The sequence below is a fragment of the Aulostomus chinensis genome, chromosome 20 (genome assembly GCF_037954235.1).
Source record: "Aulostomus chinensis isolate RoL2024-O1b breed Wild chromosome 20, RoL_Achi_v1.0, whole genome shotgun sequence".
NCBI lineage: Eukaryota > Metazoa > Chordata > Actinopteri > Syngnathiformes > Aulostomidae > Aulostomus > Aulostomus chinensis.
Window position 1 is genome coordinate 21,025,493 of NC_141339.1, and position 22,346 is coordinate 21,047,838.

Below are 22,346 nucleotides of genomic sequence, written 5' to 3' on the forward strand. Positions count from 1 at the left end.
GTAGCAGTAAAATATAACAGAAGGTCCATACAATAAGTTTGGACAAGGCAGGTTTATACATTTTCACCTAAAGTGTAGCTGTAGGGTGTCCCGGGGGGCTCTGAGCGGAGCTTATCGGAGCGTGCAGAGGTGAGGAGGTGAGGAGGAGACTTCACCCTGGACAGGCTGCCAGTCACAGCAGAAACTCTCACAGGGGGCGGCAGTGGCGGCAGTGGCGGCGGCGGCCCCACGAAACATCCATGGAGGTGAGAAATGACAGAGCAACAGCAGAGTATTTAGAAACGATTGAAGCAGTAAATCTGAACCGCGCACCATCGTGGGGACATTAACTGCATCTTGCACACAAAAAGACGCAGTTTCCATAAAAGACTGCCAAATATTCCTTTATTGTTTTGTGCGGTTAGAGTGCTATAAACGAGGGTGATATGAATTATGCTATGAATAAAGCTGAGCTCTGCCGAACGTATTTCAATTGACGTCAGCCACGTTTATTGCGTCTAAATCCAACAGCTGGTCGTTCCCCTCACCTACAACCTCACAGATCGGCTCCCTCTTGCCTGGTAGGCGCAGCGAAACACAGCCTTGACATATGTTACCTTCTAAATTGATATAAGGAACTCAGCAAACTATTGCATATTTACACATTCAGCATTTACGGAGCAACGTCATAATTCATTTGGAGCCGTGTCCACCTGGTGAATGAAAGTCAAATATTTACTCTGCTTTAGCTCTGCCTTTTTTTCCTTTTTTGTTTTTTTTTTGGTCTCTTCCCGCTCCGGAGGGAAATATCTGTCTGTTTAGCTGGTAAATGCTGGGCCGTGTTCACCAGCCACCTTCCCACTGTATCTGTCTGCTGTTGGCTGGTAGCGAGCAGCAGGTTTTTAGAACCTTTCCTCAGAGAACAAGTGTCTGCAGAGGCCGAACATGACACTGTGAGAGCAGGGAGACAGGCGGCCGGGCTAGCCGCGGCTAAACGAAGAGCTGAAGCTCACTGTAAAGCTCAGCCAGGTGGACGGGGGCCGCGGAGATGATTCCCCTCACACCGTATACATGTGACTCATTACTACAAGAGAATATGACTCAAAAAAATACTTCCTCCTATTGTTTGACACGCCTGGAGCGTCTGGGCAGAGGTGCATGGCAGGCGGGGCAAAGACCACAAGCTATGCGTTCTGCTGTAATTTCGCTCTAATAACAAGACTGCCAACTATATTGCAAGCGTAATCAGATTAGATACTTCTGGGAAAGAACACTTGATATGTTTGAAGAGGAGAATTAATTAGTCTGCAAATTGCAATGGAATAAATAGTCTGCTCAACATTTGCTGATTTCCGTGGCATTCCGAAAGTAATCAAAACCAATTAGCACAGGATCACTAAATTACTTATCCTATCAGATATTTACTGATAGGCATCGGTAATCATATATATTTGAATGGATTTTTCAAACACGGCAGTTTGATGTTTTACTTAACTAAAACGGTAATACTTTACCTGAAGAATACATGAGTAATCAGAATATAATGCTTAGTTTATGTACAGGTGTGTTAATTAAACATTACATCATCATAATGAAGTATTATCAATGTTTTTGTGATCCTGATTGTAAAGTAGGGAACATGTACCCCCCCCCCCCCCCCATCCACTGTTACAGTTAATACCATTAGCCACTGATTACTACACAGTTAACTAATGGTTAACTAAAGGTTACCTTACAAAAGCAGTAAGTATTCCAGCCCTCGGCCGTAAAAGCTGTACCTGGATGTTCTGATCCGTCTCAGGACTGGACGACTCAGCAGTCTGGTCCGGGGGGGGGGGGGTCCTGTGTGCCCTGTAGCTTAAACATAAATGGGAAGGTACAGTGTGATTGTTGCACTTCTATCTGCTCCCACCTTCCATTATGACATCTCCCGTTCACTGGTGCCGTTACTGGGAGCTCTGTCAGCCTGGTTTGAGTCATATTTCCATTTTGCTAAAAAGAAGAAAAAAAAATTCAGGTTTTCTGACAGGCAGCAGCCTGGATGAGATGGTGCTTCTGTCTCGTCCTGGTGAAGGCTGCTGTATATCTCAGTGAGGTGTTGACATCCGAACTTAGCAAACGGCTGATTGGCAGGTCAGATTGTGGTCATCGTGGCGAGGGGAAACTTCACAACATTTCTGGAGATTTTTTGTTTTTCTCTTGTGTCAGTTTCTTTAATCTGTGATTTGAGGTCCGCCGTCTGACAGGGTTTGACAACTTCTTTCAAACACACACACACACAAAACCTGAAGCAAGCACGACCAGCCGTGGAGGGGCGTACCGCCACCTGCTGTTCTGGAGGCATTCATACTAGCGTCAATACATCAATTACTCCAGTGGACGGTATCCCAGTTGAATGTCCTGACTGCAACGGTGCATGCGAAGCCACTGTGGACGCACAAACACAAAAACACAAAAAACTGCTCCTAAATATTGAATTCCAACAGTCATAATTATTTAAAAAAAAGAAAAGCTAAACGTAGCATACAGTGATATTTTATATTTCAAAGATTATACTGGCTTATACTGGCTTACTTATCATCAGTCCTTAAAAAACAAAAAAAAAACAGAAAACCACTTATCAGGGCATTTGAATGTCATGTCAGTATCACCAAGGGTTTGTTCATGTAACATCTGCAACACATCTGGTTCTGTGGGTCTGTGCGTCAGAACGCTGCCCGAGGAGAAGGCTCCCAAGGTTAGGCTGGGGCCACTTCATCATGAGGCATTTCGGGGAGTGTCATTTATTTTAGGAGGCTGTAAACATGACCCCAAAGCGCTTATGAGCGTTGTTTATTTAAGGCCCAGATTTATTGTCGGCTTCTACCTCTTTCATTCTTTCTTTTTGTCATGGTCGATTCCACGCTGCAGAACTAACTTCTGCAGTGATGTCACGGTTGGTCACGTCGGTGTGTTACAACCTCCCAACCATCACAAGAAGAGGATGAGGAAACATCATTAGCATTTCATTTAAGTAAAAGGGACATTTAAGAGGACGCGCCAGCGTTTGAAATACAAATAAGACTGGTTCCAGTGAGGGATGTTGGACTTGGCAGGTGTGTTTGTGTACTGCTGCTGGGAAATACCCGCCGCCGCCACTGCTGCCGGTCACGACTTTGCTACAGTACTGCGGGAATATTAAACGCTTTTTGCATTTGACAAGATCACAACCCTCATTTAGCCCCAACCCCCCCCCCAAAAACTATTAGGCTGAGGGTTCTTTTCTGACTCCCAGATTTGACAGGGAAGGGATGTTAATATGGCTGCTTGAAAGGCCGCTCTCAGACACAAGAACTCCACGGTTACGTTTCAGCACAACGAGGCGCCTAACTGCCAGAACATTTGCCGGCTTTAGCGAGCTCCACTATTCTGCACTTAGTAGTAGTACAATAAGAGAAACTCCGGAACAATCCCATTGAAAAATGACTGGCATTTTGCTCAGGCTTTGTGAAGCCATAATAAAGATTATAGTTATCTTGGAACTGCAGATTCGGTCTCTCAACTCAGAAATGAAACATTCCGCGTGGAGGCATTGTGAGCTTGTGTTTTGCTACAGAAGAATAAAAGACGAATGAAGAACATTTGCCTATATATCCCACTGTGGATTGATTACCTCGATGTGGTTGAAAATGAAAAACACCGCTGAATAAGCCGCGTGCGTCAGGTTGCCCACTCAATAAGAGACGATACACGTGATGGAAAAACAGATCCTCCGGGATCAGCAAGGTCCCTCGCCGTTTTGTGAACTTTGCTGCCTGCGAAATTTCTATGTATTTTCCACCAGATTGTTTCAAAGAGGCAAGTTCTATACAAAAGTAATTCTCACACACACACACACACACACACACAAAATAGAAAAACACTGCAAGTTAAATAGAGAACGTCTTGGACCTTGGTAGGTTTCTAACTTTTCCTGATAAATTGAATTCCAGAGGAATCAGTTGGCGCACCTGCTCGAAGGGCAAACACAGAAGTTGATGTTTTGAGTCGCACAAGCAACATTTATTAAATTCCACGGGACTCATCGGAAGTCTTAGCTGCTTCATCATGGCGAGCAGAGGACAAGAGTTTTTGCTCCCGTGGTGAACTGCAGCCTTTAGCTTACCAATGAATAATTGAATAATGGATGAATAAATAAACGAGTGCTTCATAATACCCGACCATGAATATGCTTTCATATCATTTATTGGAAGAGGCGTTGAGATCCAAGACGCCTCCTTTACATTCATCTTCTCAACCAATCACTAGTCTTTATTTCTTGAAGTAATTTCATAAAAACACAATATAAACAACATACTGTACACAATAAAAAGTCTACCGTCACCGTGCATCCCTCAACACCTAACACACACACACACACACACACAATAACAGAAACTCAGGAAAAGCCATGAGGAAACACCAGATGCAGGATTTAAAAAAAAAAAAAAAGAAATAAAGATTTTTTTTTATTTGTTTCGGTACAGATGGCAAATTTAAAAACATAAAATCAGGCTGTAAAACATGTAGTAAATGTATAAAATGAGCCCCACAACCAGTTACAAGAATCCCATGCTGCTAAAGTCTTAATAATACTACGTTTTCTCACAACTGCTGACGCATTAGGAACCCCCCCCCCCCCCCAAAAAACAAACAAACAAGAAATCCGTTTGTGAAATACAGAGCACGGACGGATCCCATTCACGCTGTAAAGTGAGGGCTTTACATGTTTTGCCAGTAATACTTCAAAGCAGGTGCTCACCAAGTACGGGATGTTATAAATTGTTGCACCGCTGCTTGATTAAGAGATCAGAACTCTCCTGCTCGTGTTGCGTTTCCGTTTGGGGGGGGGGGGGGGGGGTTGAAGAGGGGCGCTTAACCACCAGATGACACGACACAAAGACGCGTCATCTGCTGCAGCCTTTCATCTCCCGTGTCGTGTTTTTAAATCCCTCCTGTGTAGAAAAGCTGATATTTTGAACCTGCTTCTGTTTGGATTTTGTTTGCGCGCACACACACACACACGCACACGCGCACACACACACGCACACGCACACACACACACACACGGTGTTTTACAGAACTTTGATGTGATAGGTGTGTTACACAAAATGTTGTCGTTTGTTTTTTTGTTATTCCCCGTTAGATTTGTGAAATGACACGACTGACATGGTACGTGGAAGGGTGTGTGTGTGTGTGTGTGTGTGTGTGTGTGTGTGTGTGTGTGTGTGTGTGTGTCACGCACAATATTTGATTAAAATATCAGCCATCTTATTAAAAGCAATGACCGATATCAGACGTTGTGCTCGTGTGTGTTTGCGATTCTTTTTTTCCCTACTTCGATTATCACAAATACAGTACAGGTACTTTAGCTTACGTTTTAAAAACAAGCTTAATACTTTCAGTGCTCAACAGACAAAAACAACAAAGTAATAAGAGAAACAGAAAAGTCTTTTTTTTCAGGGAGGAGATAACTTGCTCGCTCTCCAGCAAAGGCGAAGGAAACTTTGGTTGCATAAAGCAAGAGGGAAAGGAAGAACATCTGCCAAAAGAAGATAAGTGACTTGACGAAGCCACGAGTGACTTTAGAAAATCAGGAAGAGAGGGAAACAAATGTACTCTGAAGGTACATGCAGGAGCCCGCGCATCCTTACTTATGGCCCGAATCTGTACTTCTGCTTGAGTAATCGATGTGTACTTTTGCCACCTCCGCTAACAGCTCAGCCCAAATTTACAAAGAAAAACAAAAAAAGTCTGACTTTCCCAATTTCTATCCTGTTGTTAAATCTATCCCGACAAAGTGACTAAATCCAGTAACAGGCGTGAGATTGTGAAGGCGAGATTACGCTGGTGTTATGTCTTGTTAAAATTAGCAAACGAGACGGTGTAAATACGGCGCTCTGTTTCACACGAGGAGGCTCTCGTTTCTGATGGCGTGCCAGCGTGCAGAAGGAGGAGGGAGCATCTCCCTGGGCGAGGGATCGGCGCCGCCATATTTCACTATTTTGCACAACGTTTTCGCAGCAGTGCGTCCCGTAACTCTCCTAACACCCGAATGTATCTGGCACTTTCTGGAGATTTGATGGCGCGTCGTCTGTTTCCTTCACCGTCTTTCTCTTAGGAAATAAAAAGTTCAAGAGAGAGAGAGAGAAGTGCAGAAGGAGAGAGAGAGAGAGCGAGAGAACGGAAGCGTCGCATCGATTTCTCTGTAACTCACTTCCAGCTTCTTACTGATACAGACTGTCTGAATCGATGTAGCCACAACTTACACTTGAGCCTGGCACATTCAGATCGGTGAATCTTCGCACCTCTCGTTCTTTCTTTGGTTCCTCCTTTTATTTTGAGGTGCCCCTGAAGGACCTAGTTGGAGCCGCCGTGACTGTCCCCGTCCCCCCCCCCCCCCCCCTCTTTCTGCTGACAGCACCAACTTCAAATTTATTGTGGTCACAGAAAAAGAAAGCATTAATATTTATCAGGTGGAAACACAAGAAGGAGAACTGTAATAGGTATTCTAATTCAAATCCTTTAAATTTGTAAGGTAAAGATGTGACCAGAATTCTCTCGGTGTGTGACCTGCATATTTTTCTGGTAAATGAGACATGTTAAATTATGTGCCAGAGGGGGGAAATGGGTCTTTTCAAGCAGCACACACTGTTCCGATCATCACCGATAACCAAGCTGGAAGGCCGGAGACCTAATTTAAGGGCTATTTACCATGCGCCAGATTCTCAATGGAGCTGCACCCAGCTGCTGCAGACAAAAATGGAGAAAACCTGCAAGACCAGATGATTTAGACCTTTGCGCAGCCTGTAAACATGATCGTTTTTTCCCCGTTTACGAAAAGCAACGACAATTAATAATTCATCCATGTCATCTTGCGGTCCTTTGAATGTTTTGTGAGCTCCTCCTCAGTCTTTGTACGCCGCACTGAAAACAAAGCAACCCTAAAAAAGAGGCTCACTTTCTTTTCTTTGCATTCTTCTTTTTTTTTTTTTTTTTTAAATCAAAAACAACAATGTGGGATGTGTTTAATTCCAGAGCACATCTTCCGGCTCTATTATGCTTGACTGATTCATTAGACTGGAGCAACAAAAGGAAGGTTGCTTTTTCATCAGAGACATTATCCAAAATCAGCAATAAAGTAGCATTTGTCTCTGAAAAGAGTGATTGTTGCGTTTAGGCAGCTCGGGGTAGAGGTGTAACAATAAATGATTATTACAATGAGCTGTCTGAGCTCTGTCTGATCACCTTAATCACGTCGTTTTTCTCATCTTGGTATGAGCGGCGCGTCTCTGCTGTGTTTGCTGTGTCCGTCCCATCTTTTTTGACCTTCTGTATTTCTAATATAAAACACAGGAAGGCTAATAAGTGACTTTCCTCCCATGAAAAACAACACCATCATTCATCAAACGCTTCTCAGCAACGTACTGCGCGTTTACACCGACGCCGCAGTCCTTGTGGGAGAGATTTCGGAAGGAGGGAAATGTTTCTATTTGGGCCGTCAAGCCATTAAAAAATAATTTTAATTAATTTCTGTATGTTTTAAAATGAATGAATCAAAATTCCTTGCATATATCAATTTTTTCCCCATGAGAAGCATTTCAATATTTCAATTCATAAAGTTTTATTTGAATAAATGAATAGGTTAATGTCAGAGGAGGACACATTTTTAATTTTCAATGCATTCACTGTTCATAAGCAATAATGTCCATAACAATCAATCTGACACAGTCTGATTGGTTGATAGCTGTGATATAATGGACACATACCACTGCTATAATGTAATTTAAAGTATCTGTCCTCAGCTATTTTAACTTTTCGAGGTACAGAACTATGATTCACATCAGAATACTGCAAAAGTATTTCTGGGGTCGGGGCCTCACTGATTATTATTGTACAAAAACACAGCTTTATTAATTCAGACATATGTGGGTTAATCTGGATCATATTTAATGAATAAAACATTTTCCCTCCAACTGTTTTCCCTCAGCTCTCAGGGATTTACAGTTTGTTGAGGGCTCTTAGCCTCCTGGTTGCTAAATTAACTGCTAACTGCTGCCAGATGACCTGGAGTGAACATTGTTACAGCCTCAGAGACCAGCACAGGCCAGTTAGACGACCTGGAGTCAAGTGTTAAGGTGGTTTATAGAGTTTCCTGATGGTCAGATATAGTTGTCTGCTATGGTTAACTATTGGAAGACCGTTAGCTTGGTTAGCTGTGCAGCTAAAGCTAGCTTTCTCCCCAGCGCTTTACCTGCAGCACTGTTGTATAATACACAGGCAAACTGATAAAATAATGAACTGTGGGGAGTCAGAAATGACTTGAGGAAGAACATTAGTGATTTTAGTAATGTTGTGATATACTCCATACGAGTACAAACCCACTTTGATTTAAATACGCAGTATTAAGTAGACAGGTAAGTAGTAAGTAGACATGTAAAGCATTGTACACAGGTGTGTGGGAGATGCTTTATTCTTCCAGCCAGGTCAAGTAAAGTAAAAATAGAATCGTTTAATTAAAGCATCCTAATGGCTGCATGAGCAAGTCGAGGGTTCGACAGCTGTGGCCGCACTAAATGCTCTGGTTAGGGTTTATGTGACAGTGACCGAGGGTACTATGATCTGTCAGGACCCGTTGACTTCTGGCCCCTCACCCAGGAGCCTCCCCTCCACCCAGAGTTATAGTGTACTTACAAGTGATTGGTACCAATGAGAAATGTGGGCCCTTTGTTTTGTTTCTGCACCTGGATCTATGGCCTCATTTCATCGGCTTAACGACCTCATTTAAATGAGCCTAATGACTCTCACTAATGTCCGGGCATGGCCGAGAGATTGGGACTTTTCTCACCAGCAATGTCCTCCTCATGTGCGCTGTATATCTCCATTATGAGGCCCGTCTGGTTTCTATGGAAAACACAAACTATTTGTAGTCTCCTCTCATTGCTTAGGATTAATATTAATGTATTGCAATGACTCCGGTGTTATGGAGCTTACAGGTTACGTTTTCTGGAGCATTATAGAGCATAATGGATTTTTTTTTTTTTTTTTTTTTAGGATTATGATTAAGTTAAATTGATGTTTTTAGCTGCATATTTGTTTATGCAGCTGTTTTCTAACAAAAATATTGATTTATAATTGCACGAAAACCACAGTTTGGAGCCTGTCATTTAAGCTACGGATGCACAATAATCAGTTATAGTATTGTTGGCAGGTTCTGGTCTTGTGTGTGTGTGTGTGTGTGTGTGTGTGTGTGTGTGTGTGTACTGTCTATCAACTGCTAAACATGGAGCATTTCAGAATTTGATAAAAAGCAAACACTTTTTTATTTTACATTGTTTTAATATTGACGTTTTGAATATTATTGATTTTTTTTTTAATTTCATCCACTACATCATTAAATAAAAATACCCACAAACAAGCAAACGAAACAAAAAACAAAAAAAAAAGCAACCCAACTTTGTCAATTGTGTTTCTTGTACATTAAAAACTAAATGTTTCTTACACACAAGTGCACCCCCAGGCTAACAATAAAAGTAACACTTCCTTCCAAAGCAGTATAGTAATACCCCAATTTAGTACTCTGTATCAGTGTTGACAATCACACATTTGCAACAGTTGCGGAAATTAACTTTCTAATAACAAAACATGATGTAATCATGAAAAAAACAACAGAAAAAGAGAATATCCGGTTTTTTCAAGGTCCATTTTTAGTTCTTTGCCCCCCAACAATAAATGGTACATTGCTGCAGTACAAAAATGTAATCTCCTGTAAGCTTTTCAAAATTCACTAGGAGTACACCGCTAAAGGGAACTATTACATCTCCACTTCCAGACGTTTGAGCACTAAAAGCTGTATTTGTTACCCCCGTGTCACTCCTTCTGATGATGCCGTGTCTCGCCTGATGTGTAATCTGATAGTGTAACATCGGCGTGTGGAACCGGCACTTAGCAACGGCGTTATGGATCAGTTTAAATAAAGGGGCTACGTTTGGCACCATCACAGCTCAGTATGTGGACGGGCGTCCCTGTGTGGTCATAACCACCGAAGGAGGGCAATTAAGCAAAGCGCTCTCATCAAAGACGAGCGTTAAAAGCACATCCAGTCAAATATGTGACAGAAAATCGATATTCTCTGGTCAGGAGTGAAACCTGACAGCTCAATAAGCTTTGGAGGCAGGATGTGCTGTGGTCCTCTGCTCATTTTCCCATCCACCATTACTACATCCTGTTCCCTTTCGGGATTTAACAGTGCAACCCTGCAGACTATTTCACATCACAAGTTCCTGTCAACAAGTGAACAGGGAACCAGTGAGTCGCCTATGTATGGGAGATGGGAATCAGCACAGGTGTTTTTTTTTCTGACAGAGGGAAAGTCTAAACTCTGTCTCCGGTGGACTCATTACTTCATTCAGATGCAATAAAGGGGCTCTGCAACGTCCTGGTCCAGGTAGGGGACCTCTACAGAAAGTCCCTTGCAAACCCTCCTCCATATCTTGTGCAGTAAAACAGCATTAGTTCCTGTGAAAAGTTTATATTTGCCAGTTTGGGCATTTTATTCATCACTTCCATTCGTCTTCCTCCATAAATTAGAGGAGAGAGGACGCCTCAGGTATGAGCCCTTCTGCTCATCTGTGTGCTGCTTTTATATTTAGCAGCAGGAACTTTTTTTTTTTAGAAACATGACTCATTCATGTGAGTGATTAGTCATCATCAAACCCGTGAATATTAATATACCGCCTGCATCCATGAGGCTTGATCGCTGACATTATCACCTGAAAACACAAATCATAAATGTCAAATATAGTTGAAGAAATTTTATGAGCGCACATACTCATTAAAGCAATCCAAAACAAATCCCCATCTTTCTACGAATATAACTTAAAGGGATCCACCCGTAAAACGTTTTTTTGCCTCTCAAGTTCTCACAGTTCTCTGTGTCTTGAGCTCAGGAAGATGGTTTATAATACCGCCGAATTGCTTCTTTGTGACGCCAGAATGCAGAAAGAGCCAGCCACGTATCCGCGCCCTAAATACAAGCAACAGTAAAAATGTGTGTTTACAAAATTCTCAGGTGTATTGTTTCTTTTATTTCACCATATGCTGAATAAGCCACAATCATTTTTTTTAACTTGAGCAAAAAACAAACTAAACTCTGTGGTTCGGATGGTCAGTCGCCATTACGTTCAAGCTAAATACACGTGGCTGGCTATTTCCGCATTCTGCAGGCACAAAGGAAAAAAACAAAAACAAGATTGAGTTTCAGCCACTTGCTTGTAAGTACTTGAAAGGCAAAATACCCTTTTTAGGTGAAATATCCCTTTAAATGAAAGAACAACATGATAAAACTCTAGTCACAGGCTTTAGAGTAAATAGAGAAGATGACACAAAGTCACACAATTTTTTTCCCGGAGCGTTACTTGTTTGTTTGAGTCTCTTCAGCGCAGTTACTAAGTTGTGTAACTGCAGTACTGAAGAGAGTTGGACGGCATCATAATATGAAGCAAAATAAACAGAGAATTCATAAGAACTGCAACACAGAGAGGAGTATGTACAGTACTCGGAGACGAGACGGCGCTTTTTCAGAGCTTATTAAAAGGAAAAGCATTTAAAGAACCTTGACTGTCTAAAGTCGCAAAAGATTATGGCTGCTGCAAAGGTCTCTTACATTCTAGCAGTGGTTAAGCTGATGATAAGATCCCATATTTATTGGCAGTTTGAATGGAAGATGAGACTTGTGCTGCAAGTACAGAACACAACAGGTAGTTGGTTGGGAAAACTACCAAAACAAGCATGGAGACATCAACCAGTATTCTCAAACACCCAATTTCATTTGTCAATTGTAACTTTCGACACAGGACATGGACCTTGAAATTACTTTTGCCATCTGTATAGAATACCATTAGCATTTGAAAAACCAACAACATTAGACCAAATCAAGTGAAGCGCATTCACCGGCAGTTGAAAGGCGGCTCCGCAAAGACCCTGCTTAAAAAATCCACCCATAAATCAAGTGTAGGTTTGTTTACCCACCTGCCGCGGTGTACTTCACGGCTAGTTCTCGATTTCTTTAGGAGTCTTAGGTCTCTAAAGATCCCAGCGTGTCTCTTCAGTGAAATCTTACCCCAAGCGGTGCACGGCGTGGACCCACATCCCCCCGCCCCCAACCTCCCGACTCCTCTGTGCTTGCGGGAGCTCTGAGCTGCATTGACCACTTCATCTTGTGGGATAAAACCAGTCTTTCAGTTTCTTCACAAACAGTTGTGGAGCAGTGTTTGTAGCTCTTAGAGTGAAACCTCAAAGCCCGGAATGAGGCCATAGGTTACACACATCTGGCTGGCTGAGCAGTACTTTATGTGGACATGTCTTTTATGGGGGGCTGATAGTGTCAAGAGCAGACATCCATACTCCTGCTCAGGTCATGTGACCTATAGTTCTGATTTTAGACTATGCATATTTTTGTTTTCTTATATGCAGACTATAGAGTTCTGCAGGCATGAGGTATTTATGTTGTCTTACCCAAATGTTAGCATCTCCATGGATTCCATTGAGCATAAACCAGTGGTATTTTTACATTTAACTTTGCATTATTTCACATAATCAGCTCCACAAAAATTTATGAGACACAATGCACCAGGAAGGAACACCACTTTCAGGTTTTTAATTTTGGTACAAAGTACAAAGCTAACGTAAAGCATGAGCTACACCACACATGCCTTTGTCATGTCGTTTAAAGCTTGATTTATAGTTTTATATCAAATTGATGAGGAATATATGCCTACCCACACCATAGTTTGACATCCATCTCCCTGGAATTGTAATTACAATGCTATTCAAAGCAGACGGCAACAGCTATAACTATACTATAAAATTATGCTAACGTATGCTAACGTATTTCTGTGTTTTAGGTTCCTGCTCCATTCTTTTAAGGATCACAAGGAAAGTTTATGATATAGAGGAAGGCTACAAATATAACAGATATTAAAATGCTTGTGGGTAACTATATACCAGAGTGGAATGATGAGAGGTTTTGGTACTGTAATACAGATTCAGCTGTACCTCGCCTAATACTGCTATTTTAGGAAATGTATGATAATTGATAGGCACTCACTGCAGCCAATTGGCATATTCATTTCAGTGTTCAGAGTTCTTTTGCTGATGAATTTGGTCATCTCGTAATGTTACACCATTAATTAGGCACATTTGTAAGAAATACGGACTAGAGGCTCAGCCCGGAGCCTCCTCTGAATCACTCACTCTCCTAGGCTGATTAGAGACTTTGCCTTCCAGGTGCTGATGTGATGTAACACTCTACTAAATCTTCTGTAGAATGCTTCAGCATGTACACTTGAGCAGACTAAATCCAATGGATGGAGAATTAAATGAATCATGCTTATTTTAATACCATTTGCTCTGAAATAATCTATTTCAGGGCTCATATTGGAGCAGTTTGTCAGCCCAGGGTAGGACAGAAACCCGACATTACTTGTGGTCCTAATTGACCCGAGGCTGCGTCTTTGTCTGCCACATCCACAGAAAGTCAATACGAGGCGTCAAGTGATAGTAGCATCCATCTAACTGTCTGTCATCTCGGCCTGTGACTGGGAATGAATGCATCGCCAAATGAGTATCAAATTATAGGTTTAGCTAATCAAATATGCGTCAGAGAACTCATGGTGAAGGTGCTGTTACTAGATCATCTTTCTCTATCTTGTTACTTTCTTGTTATGCACGTCAAATTAAGAAGATGACCTGATGTCTCTCAGGAACGACTCGGCAAGAGAAAGAAGGACAGAAGTTGGGGTCAAGCACACGGTTAAGGGAGAGAAAGTGATCCCAAAAAAGTAAAACAAGGTTTTCTGAGGTGTCTGGCTTCTTCTCCAAACCCCGGGGTGAATATTTCAATATCCCCACAGGGATGAATAAAGTATATCTGTCTACCAATTCATTACATCAGCCAACTTGTCCTTGATGGCGAGAAGTGAAAAATTTTACAATAGCAAGCTGACAACATGAGGCCTTTTTGTTCATTTTCAGAATTGTTCAACAAAAGAAAACCACATTGACAGTATGTCTTATTGTCTTCACAATTGTTGGATGGCTTTGGAGTGGTTGTACCAATACCACACGGTGAAAGTTCCCCAACACAATAAGGAAATGTTACTTTTCCAAGTATGTAACAAAGGTGAAGAAAAAGTACTCAAAAGCATTGAAAGTGAAACACGATACATGCGAAATAAAGTCCTACAGTAACAATAACAAATGAATGCATCGTGAGTAATAATTTGTTGTAACTCAAGGTGACACGTTGTACAACTGATGTTTTTTTCCCTGTTGCAACAACCTTTAAATTTTCCCCCCAAAAATAGGTTTAAAATAACACTTTTGTTTAATTTAAACAATATCCCGTGTACTACGAATACAATATGACAAATAATTATGTATGAGTACCTTTTTGCAAACGCACATTGAACATTTAGTACCTCAAGTAGAGTACTTGAGTAAATGTAGTTTCAAGTTGAATGTTCTGTGTTACATTCCACCACATCAATTACAAGTGTAGACCTCCAGTACCCAATAAGTCAAGAACTTTGTTTGGCCTTAGATTTCTAGCTATTCGCAACATGACTTTTTGTTTCTTGAGCCAAAAATCTTCTCAACTAAAACATGCTTTCCAAAATCCAGTGACCAGAAGTCTCAACCGCATTCCTGGCAATGAAGATATGGTTTCCCTTTGTGTTGCAATATCAGTTGAAATTAAATTGAATTCTTCAGTGCTTGATGGCTGTTTGCCCAGTCGGTGCTCATTAATTACAGCCAAACAAGCCCTCTTCTTCATGTTCTCTCCACGCAGACACCACAACACACGTTCTTGCCTCAGTTTCAACCACATATGAGAGTGTGCTGCTGTGACAGGCGGAGGATATTCTGTTCCCCAAACACTCACCACATATCAGGCAGGGTCATGGCCTGCTGGAGACCTATGTCTCTCACTGTCCCAGCCAGTACCAGTGGAGGGCAACACAGTCCCTGACACGCTCCTCAGGGAGGTGTTTCCATGACATGAAGAAACCTCCACAGTTCACACGTCCAAACACTAGTCAACCTTTCTAAGAAGCCTCTTCACCACTGCTTAGTCCCACAGATAAAACATGTTCACGCCGGTGTAACAGCCCGGCCACTTAGACTGTCTACAAGAGAAAAGAAACGCCAAGCAGGAGGGGTTGAGGTAGGGTTTGGAGGGCAAGTGCTGCAACCTCGCAGCGCTCATGGGATATTACGTCGGGTTTCCAGTCTTGCTTTTCCACTCAAGCTTGTCGGCCTCGCCCCTGTAATCACGCCTCTCCTTTCTAGTGTGTGTGTGTGTGTGTGTGTGTGTGTGTGTGTGTGTGTGTGTGTGTGTGTTTGAGTCAAGCCAGGAGCTCGCCAAGCTGTCTTAACTGGAATTTGAGTGGAAGTGAAGTCCGTTCCCCTTCAGTCGTTTGGCCCGGGGCTTGAAATTATTGAGTCTGTATCCATAGCCTTTCTGCGGTGCATCAATAGCAAATACCCGCCAGGCGCTTGTGTTGTGTGTTTTCATTATGTTTGTCTGTCTTGCTGCCGGGGGTCAGTGTTAAGCGTTAGTGCCCGGAAGGATCCGCTTTGTTTGGATTTTCTTCTCTTTTTTCTTTTTTTTTTAGTGCACAAACTGCCAGTCATAAACAGTCAACCGCCAGTAATAGCTGACATTTTTCTTGTGTCAAGAGATATTGCCTGGATGCAGATGGTGGTTGCAGATACGACACGTCTGGAAACCGCCGTTCCTTAAAACCAGGTGCCGGATCGCAGCTCAAACACCGGTCATGAAGAGTGGAAATCATAGTGAGCTGTTGCTTTAAATGATGAAGGGGTTTTTGTGTGTTTATTGGCTTTTTTTTTTTTTTTTTTTAAACAAACAAACCTTTCTTTATGTTTTGTATTAGCATCAATTATTTTAATGTTAAAAATTATTCCGCAGCCACTTTTCTTCCTGCTCAGTTTAAGATAGCGCTTCTGATTTTCCTCAATATGGATGATAATAGCGAGGACACACGAGGATAAAGGATAATCATTTTATGGTTGCAGCTTTTGAAATCAGAGCCTTGCCTGAACGTGAATGGGTTGCCAATCTGGGTCAGCAGAGGGGGATTTTGATTTCTATCTGAAGGCATTTCGCTGAGTGTCAGTTAAGATACAAAACTTGCTTTTTAATAGTCACGAAATTCTTCATTTTTATTAAGCAGTTAAATCTTACAACAGCATCACTTCACATTTTAAGTGCCGTACAGTGGATCATTGCAGGGGAAAAAAAAAAAAAAAAAGACTGAATATTACAGGGCATATTTTAAAATATTGAGCCAGTGAATTGCTTTCATTGCTCTGCTGTATTTTATCTACCTCCGTCTGCTGGTGTTGCTGCTCTGGTCTCCTTTAGAGCAGTTTTCAGCATTCCATCTTGCGTGTGAAAGAAAATCTTTCACTGATTGTGGGAAAACTTTTTTTTTTTTTTTTTTGTGCATGCAGGGATGAGTAGATAAATATCCCTTCCAAAACAGCAGAAATGTGCAAAAGCATTCTTTATTGTCCAATTAGCACCTGGCTGCACCTACGCCGTGGCGCGCGCGACCCTGGCTCAGTGGTGTTTCTGTCAGTTTAAACACCCGGAGAGCGGCGCCACTGCAAAGGGAGGAAAATACACACTGAATACCAATTGATTATTGACTGTAACAGTTGTTGCTGCTCTCACAGGTTACGCATCTCATTGCGTGGCCCAGCTGCACGTCAGCCCTGGTACAGCTGTGTGAGCGCAGGGCTCTTTATTTAGAAGTCTCAGTCATGGAGAGATTGTGCGCATGTGCACGAGTCTGTTTTCCACACCCATCTTTATTCATGAATGGACACGCCCCCCCCCCCCCCCCCCCCTTATCCATCAGTGGCAACACTAGCAGACACGGTAATGGAAAGAAGAGCACAGAAGTGTGTTTACACCGTGTCTTTTCTGGAATTGCAAACATCCAGTGACAAAGAGGGGGGAAAATGTACCGAGGCTACCGACTGTCAGTCAGAGCAGAGAGATGGAAACGGAGGGAAAGCGGCGGCAGCCATTGAAATAAATAAATAAAGAAGCCTGATAAAAATGTAGCACACAATCTGTTGTCAGTTTAGCTCAAATCCGTACGCGTATCTGTAAACAGAAAACACGTAGTTATAATAAGATTTGCTCTTTCCGTGCAAATTTGGCTGCTTCATTGATGTTTAATTTGATCTCGTTTTTATTTACACTGCACCACTGTAGGCTTGAAAGGGTGGCAAGTGTGCAAAGTGTAGACAAACTCTCTTCACACATCCTCGTTATGAATACAGAAAGGACATGCACATGCATCTGTATAGAGGTGTATATCTGTATATACACAGGTATACGGATAGAGAAATAGATCAGATGCTCAGTGTCACGCTAACAAAGAGTAGCAGCTTCCATTTCCACTTTTACCGATCGAAACAACAAACTGCAACACGCTGTTAGGCGGCTAATAAACTAAGATGTGTACATGTTTGGCTCTTTCCAAAAGAGTGAGACGTCACGGGAATTTCAGTTGCGTTCTCCTGGTGAACATTCCTTTGCACCGCAACAATCAGCCAAGATTTTTGACCGTCATTATTTGAATTTATTACCTCGTGGAACAGACAGACGGTTCCACTTGCTCACAATAAGACCGGCGCATTGAATCCACATTCTGAATGCTCTGTCGTTATTTACGTATAAATATCGCTGCTGATTTTGCACCATTAGTCAAAGGTCTTGCAGTGTTTTACCTGAATTCTTCTCATTAGTTTGCAGCCATCACGCCTCCTCTCTCCTCAGCGCGTTAGAGCAGCACTCCATTTTAAGATGGCTGCCAGAAATGGCGCGGCTCTCTCTTTTGTTTACCCGTTAAGTTGCTCTGCTATGTTCCGCTCTAATAGATTGGACACAGCAGCGTCATGATTCGGCTGCAGCATTCAGCACCGTTATGATGGAAGTCCAGAACAAATCCACTTCACATTTAGTTGTCAGCACGTTGTCATGGAAAGGAGATGCCTCTATACAGTAAGTGAACAATGCTCGAAAGGAAATGAGTTACGCGCTTTGTACACCTCATGGTCAGTTTCGGACCACACTTGGTTTGAGCTTTTTTGGACAGAGAGGAGAAAAGAGGTGGATTTTTTTTCCCCCCTATGTATTTTTAAAAAGCTGGCAATGATCGGTTAAAGGCAGCGATGCTGTTTGATGGATGTTGCGTTTCACAGAGAAAAAGCTATTATTTTCATGCACCCTCCACGTTTTAGCCCCAAAAAAAATCACTTTTTGTCATGAATTTAATTTCCTTGCTTGCACGTACTCTCTTTAAAAACGTGTTAACGGTGTGGAATTACATATTTCACATAAGTAATATGGCAAGGCGCTGCTGAAATTTTGATTAAATTTGTGTGCATGCATCTCCCTAGAGAAAGCTGGCTGATGGTGTAGGTGTGTGGATGAATATTCCCAGCCAGGAATATTCTCCGTCCATCCCTTTGGAAGAGATACTAATATCAGGAAAACAACAGGCTATTAGGGGGCCTGATTCATTACCACGCAGGCATGAGGGGAGGGGCTTGTGTGAAGCTTTTCCCACTAGTGGAACCTGTAAAATGTAGAACAAAATCAACTGGCGTAGCTCTGGCCTGCTACCTCATTGGGTTTTTGTGGTAATGACATTTCACAAGATTAGCTTTTCGCTGGGGTTTTGTTATTACTGGCCTGCTCCGAGTGTGTGTTTGCACTGCAGCTCTCCCTGAACCCTTTTATTCCCCTCTTCTTCTTCCTTTCTTTCTTTGCTCTCCCTACATCTCTTTTTTCCCCACCCAGACCTGTTATTAAATCTCATAGCAGTTAGTTGATTTGATCAGTGTGTGCTGTAACATTGTTTACCCCAAAGGACCTGGGTGTGAAAGCCATTCTCATCTCTCTGTGTCTCTCTCTCTCTCTGTCTCTCTCTCCCGCTTCTTGCTATTTCTCCCCAAGTCGAATAATAAAGTAATTTCTCTGGGGAAACTAAAGCCGACTCTCCCAGCTCGTGTTCTGTATGTTCAGGCTTAGGTCTACTGGCCCGTACCACACAGGTACAAAGAGCTGCTGCTTATGCAGAACGGTGCTGAGAAGCCTGATGTGCTACTGCCATGTCATTATAGGATTGAACCGATGCAATAACTCGCAGACGAGGGCCGGCTGGAGCAGAATTCAGAGGCAAACACAAAGCCACGAGCAAACACTTTCTGTTTATCCGGATGTGGACGTGGCGGGTGACTCAAAACAATCGAAGCTGCGGAGCCCTGGCTCACCACGAGGCCCCTCCTATGCTGTTTGTACCCGCAGCAGATGGTGGCCAGCAGTAAGAGGTTCTGGTCGGTCCAATCATGCTGCCTGCGATTGCAGGACGGAAGAGCGTAAATTCTGTAGTGACAGATGTCAGCTATGTTTGCTCTGTCCGAGGATGCGCCAGCCAGAATTAGACTTCGGTTTGAGAGGATAAATGTATTTACGTGTGTCTGATGCATCTTGATTTTATCGCCTCCTCTTCTACACACTCTTTCTGACATGTCTGGAACACGGAGAGTGAAGAATAATATGTGTGTTTTTGCTGTGTTTGCACATGTGCACTCGTGTGTGCCTGCGTTGGGTGGGAGGAGCAGATTGATGGCTGCTTCAAAAGCTTTTACGGGGATGGAAATAGAAACCAGAGTTTTCTATATTTTTGTGTTTCAATTATTGAACAAGAGTCCTAAAAAAAAAAAAAAAAAAAGTGTTGGATTTAGAGAGATATCATAGCAAATGTGTATACATGCAGGATGATGTGCAGCTTTAGTCTGCCAGATGGACAGTGACCAATGTTCTGCACTGGAATTAGTCAGGTGTCCTGAAAATGATTCTGCGCGTTTCATTAATTGCCAAGAATGCGCTCGCTCAAACAAATGTAAAGACATCTTGTTTTTTTTCCCCTTTTTTAATTTGACATATTTTCTGAGTTGCTGTGATTGCAAAAAAAGCACCCTAAGGAAGTCGTCGTTTTGAATTTATTTCGTTTAAATTCAATTATGTCTTCAAATGTGTACATGTGATTATAGAAACAAGTATATAACAGTGTTAATGTAACTTTATACATGCACATTACTTAAAAATACATGTAACTTCATATTGCCTTTGTGTTTAGTAAAAAAAACACAACATCATGATGCCTCTTCATGGATTGTAAATTGTGAAACCGCTTGAAGTATTTTCTAGTTTTCAAATCTTTTGTCAGTGTAATTGATCGTCAGCATCAACTCTTTCCTACAAATCTGCTCGACATTAAACGAGTGCCGTACAACATACACAACATATCGATATATATATTTAATATTTTAAAATTGTGATCTGGTATTGTGGGCTTTGTCTTTAATACGGTGTCTGTGTCCAGTTATATTCACAATTTAGATTTCTCAGCAACGACAAAAAAAACATTTTAAAAAATTCCAGACTTAAAATTCGGGCGTATTAGCAGCAGAAGCAAGTAGATGAGCGATCTGATTTCTCACGTTGGTTGTCACACCTGAGCAGATATTGTGATCCGTGTGGTCAAAATGGCTTCTCGATATATTTGGACATAAATGTGTTTCCGCGTCACTCAGACCAGCGTAAAACACAGAAAAAGTTCAACAGCTTGTGGAAAAGAATATCTTCCCTGCGAATGTATACTTTTCTGAAGATGCGTGTGTATAGGGATACATGTCAGCTGAGAAATATGGTGTGTGTGTGTGTGTGTGTGTGTGTGTGTGTGTTTAAGTAGCAGTACCACATCCTGCACTTACAGTATGTGGTCTATATACAGCAACGTTGCGTGTGGTACAAAAGAAAATCCCCAGCCAGCTTTGACAACAAACACAGAATGGCTTGGCACAACTCAAAAATTATTTATCTGGCTCCCCACCTCTTCTCTCCAGCATGGTTTTTGTCCAGTCAGACGAAACCATCTGCTGCCTGGTGATAATGGGCGGCCAGGGAGGAGGGGACTGGATGTAGGCAGAGCAAATACAACTGAGAGAAAATGGCAGGTGCTGTCCCAGAACCTCCAGTACCTTCCTGCCTGCCTGCCTGCCTGCAGCAAGTCTGCCATCTTAATAAACATCCCGTCTGATATCTCCTGGCCTGTGTGTGTGTGTGTGTGTGTGTGTGTGTGTGTGTGTGTGTGTGTGTGTGTGTGTGTGCGTGCGCACGCGTACATGTAACCGCCTTTGTGCGGTGTTTATGTGTGCACTTCCTATCTAACCTTGATCATTTTCAAGTCAGGATTGTTCCTGAGCTGAGCTGATACGCTGTCAATGTTATAGCGCTGACTAAGAACCTCTCTTTTCTTTCTCTTGGTGCACTTAAGCTGTGACAGATGGATTTTCCTTCCTCGGCTCGTCCTGTTTTTCCTGTGTTTTGGGGGCTAAATGGGTCGGAGTATTAATGAGGTAATATTTTGTGGCAGGTCCAGGTCTGAAGGAGAGTCTCTAGTTAATGAGAAGTTGCCTGTAGTGAAGGGGGCTGCAGAAGAGTACAGTAGGAAACACATCAAGAAGAAGGAAAATGCTCGTTAAAACAAATGGTGGGCGATAGCAAGCAGCTCCTCAGCCTGGAAATGGTCAGAATTTTGCCTCACTGTGTCTCCAGGGCCCTGCGATGGAATTGAGCACTCGGGGCATTCTCTGAGTAAACTATTTCAGTTTTCTCTTGTCTGAAGTTGACAGGTTGAGCCGGACAAAAAGACCCTGACAGCTTGTCTCCCCCCTAAACCCAGCTTCATTCTCTCACTCCATCCCTCACTTTTTTTGCCTTGAGATGTTTGCTTTCCGAGTTTTTTTCCCCATTCTTTTCTCTCTCTCTCTCTCTCTCTCTCTCTCTCTCTCTCTCTCTCCCTCTCTTTCTCTTCTCTTTTGCTTCCAGCACATACAAACTGTCAGATAACTTTCAATATGGATGAATCTACGAGGTGACGTGCATTGAAGTCGACTGCTATGTGAAATTACACAGCAACTGCTGTGCAGCGTCAATACTGTGTAAGGTCTCAAAGTGTTCGAGGCTCGACGAGGCTGTGATGAATCCATCGGAATCACTGAAAGAAGGATGGCAAATTGGATTTATTGGATATGTAAAGCCGCACATGAATTTGCGGTTTGTGCGGTCGGAGCTGGTTGTTATCAACCCAGCTGCTGGGATGCATGATGGCATGCTTGATGAAGTGGACGTTGGGTCACGGGGGGATAATGGAATTGAGGGATAGCAGGAGGGATGG

The 22,346-nt window shown here is 42.4% G+C and overlaps 1 protein-coding gene across 5 annotated transcripts in view; it reads left to right on the forward strand.

The window, feature by feature from the left end:
- klhl29 (kelch-like family member 29) overlaps positions 1-22,346 on the forward strand; it is a 262,520-nt gene that overhangs the window by 115,615 nt on the left and 124,559 nt on the right. The window contains exon 1 of one of the 5 annotated variants that reach the window (XM_086190651.1): positions 17,888-18,100. The exons of the other annotated variants lie outside the window; for them this stretch is intronic. Within the exon in view, the coding sequence (XP_086046777.1) occupies positions 18,077-18,100 (24 nt within the window). The 5' untranslated portion in view covers positions 17,888-18,076. Of the gene's footprint in view, positions 1-17,887; positions 18,101-22,346 lie in introns of those variants that run through there. 5 annotated transcript variants of the gene reach the window in all.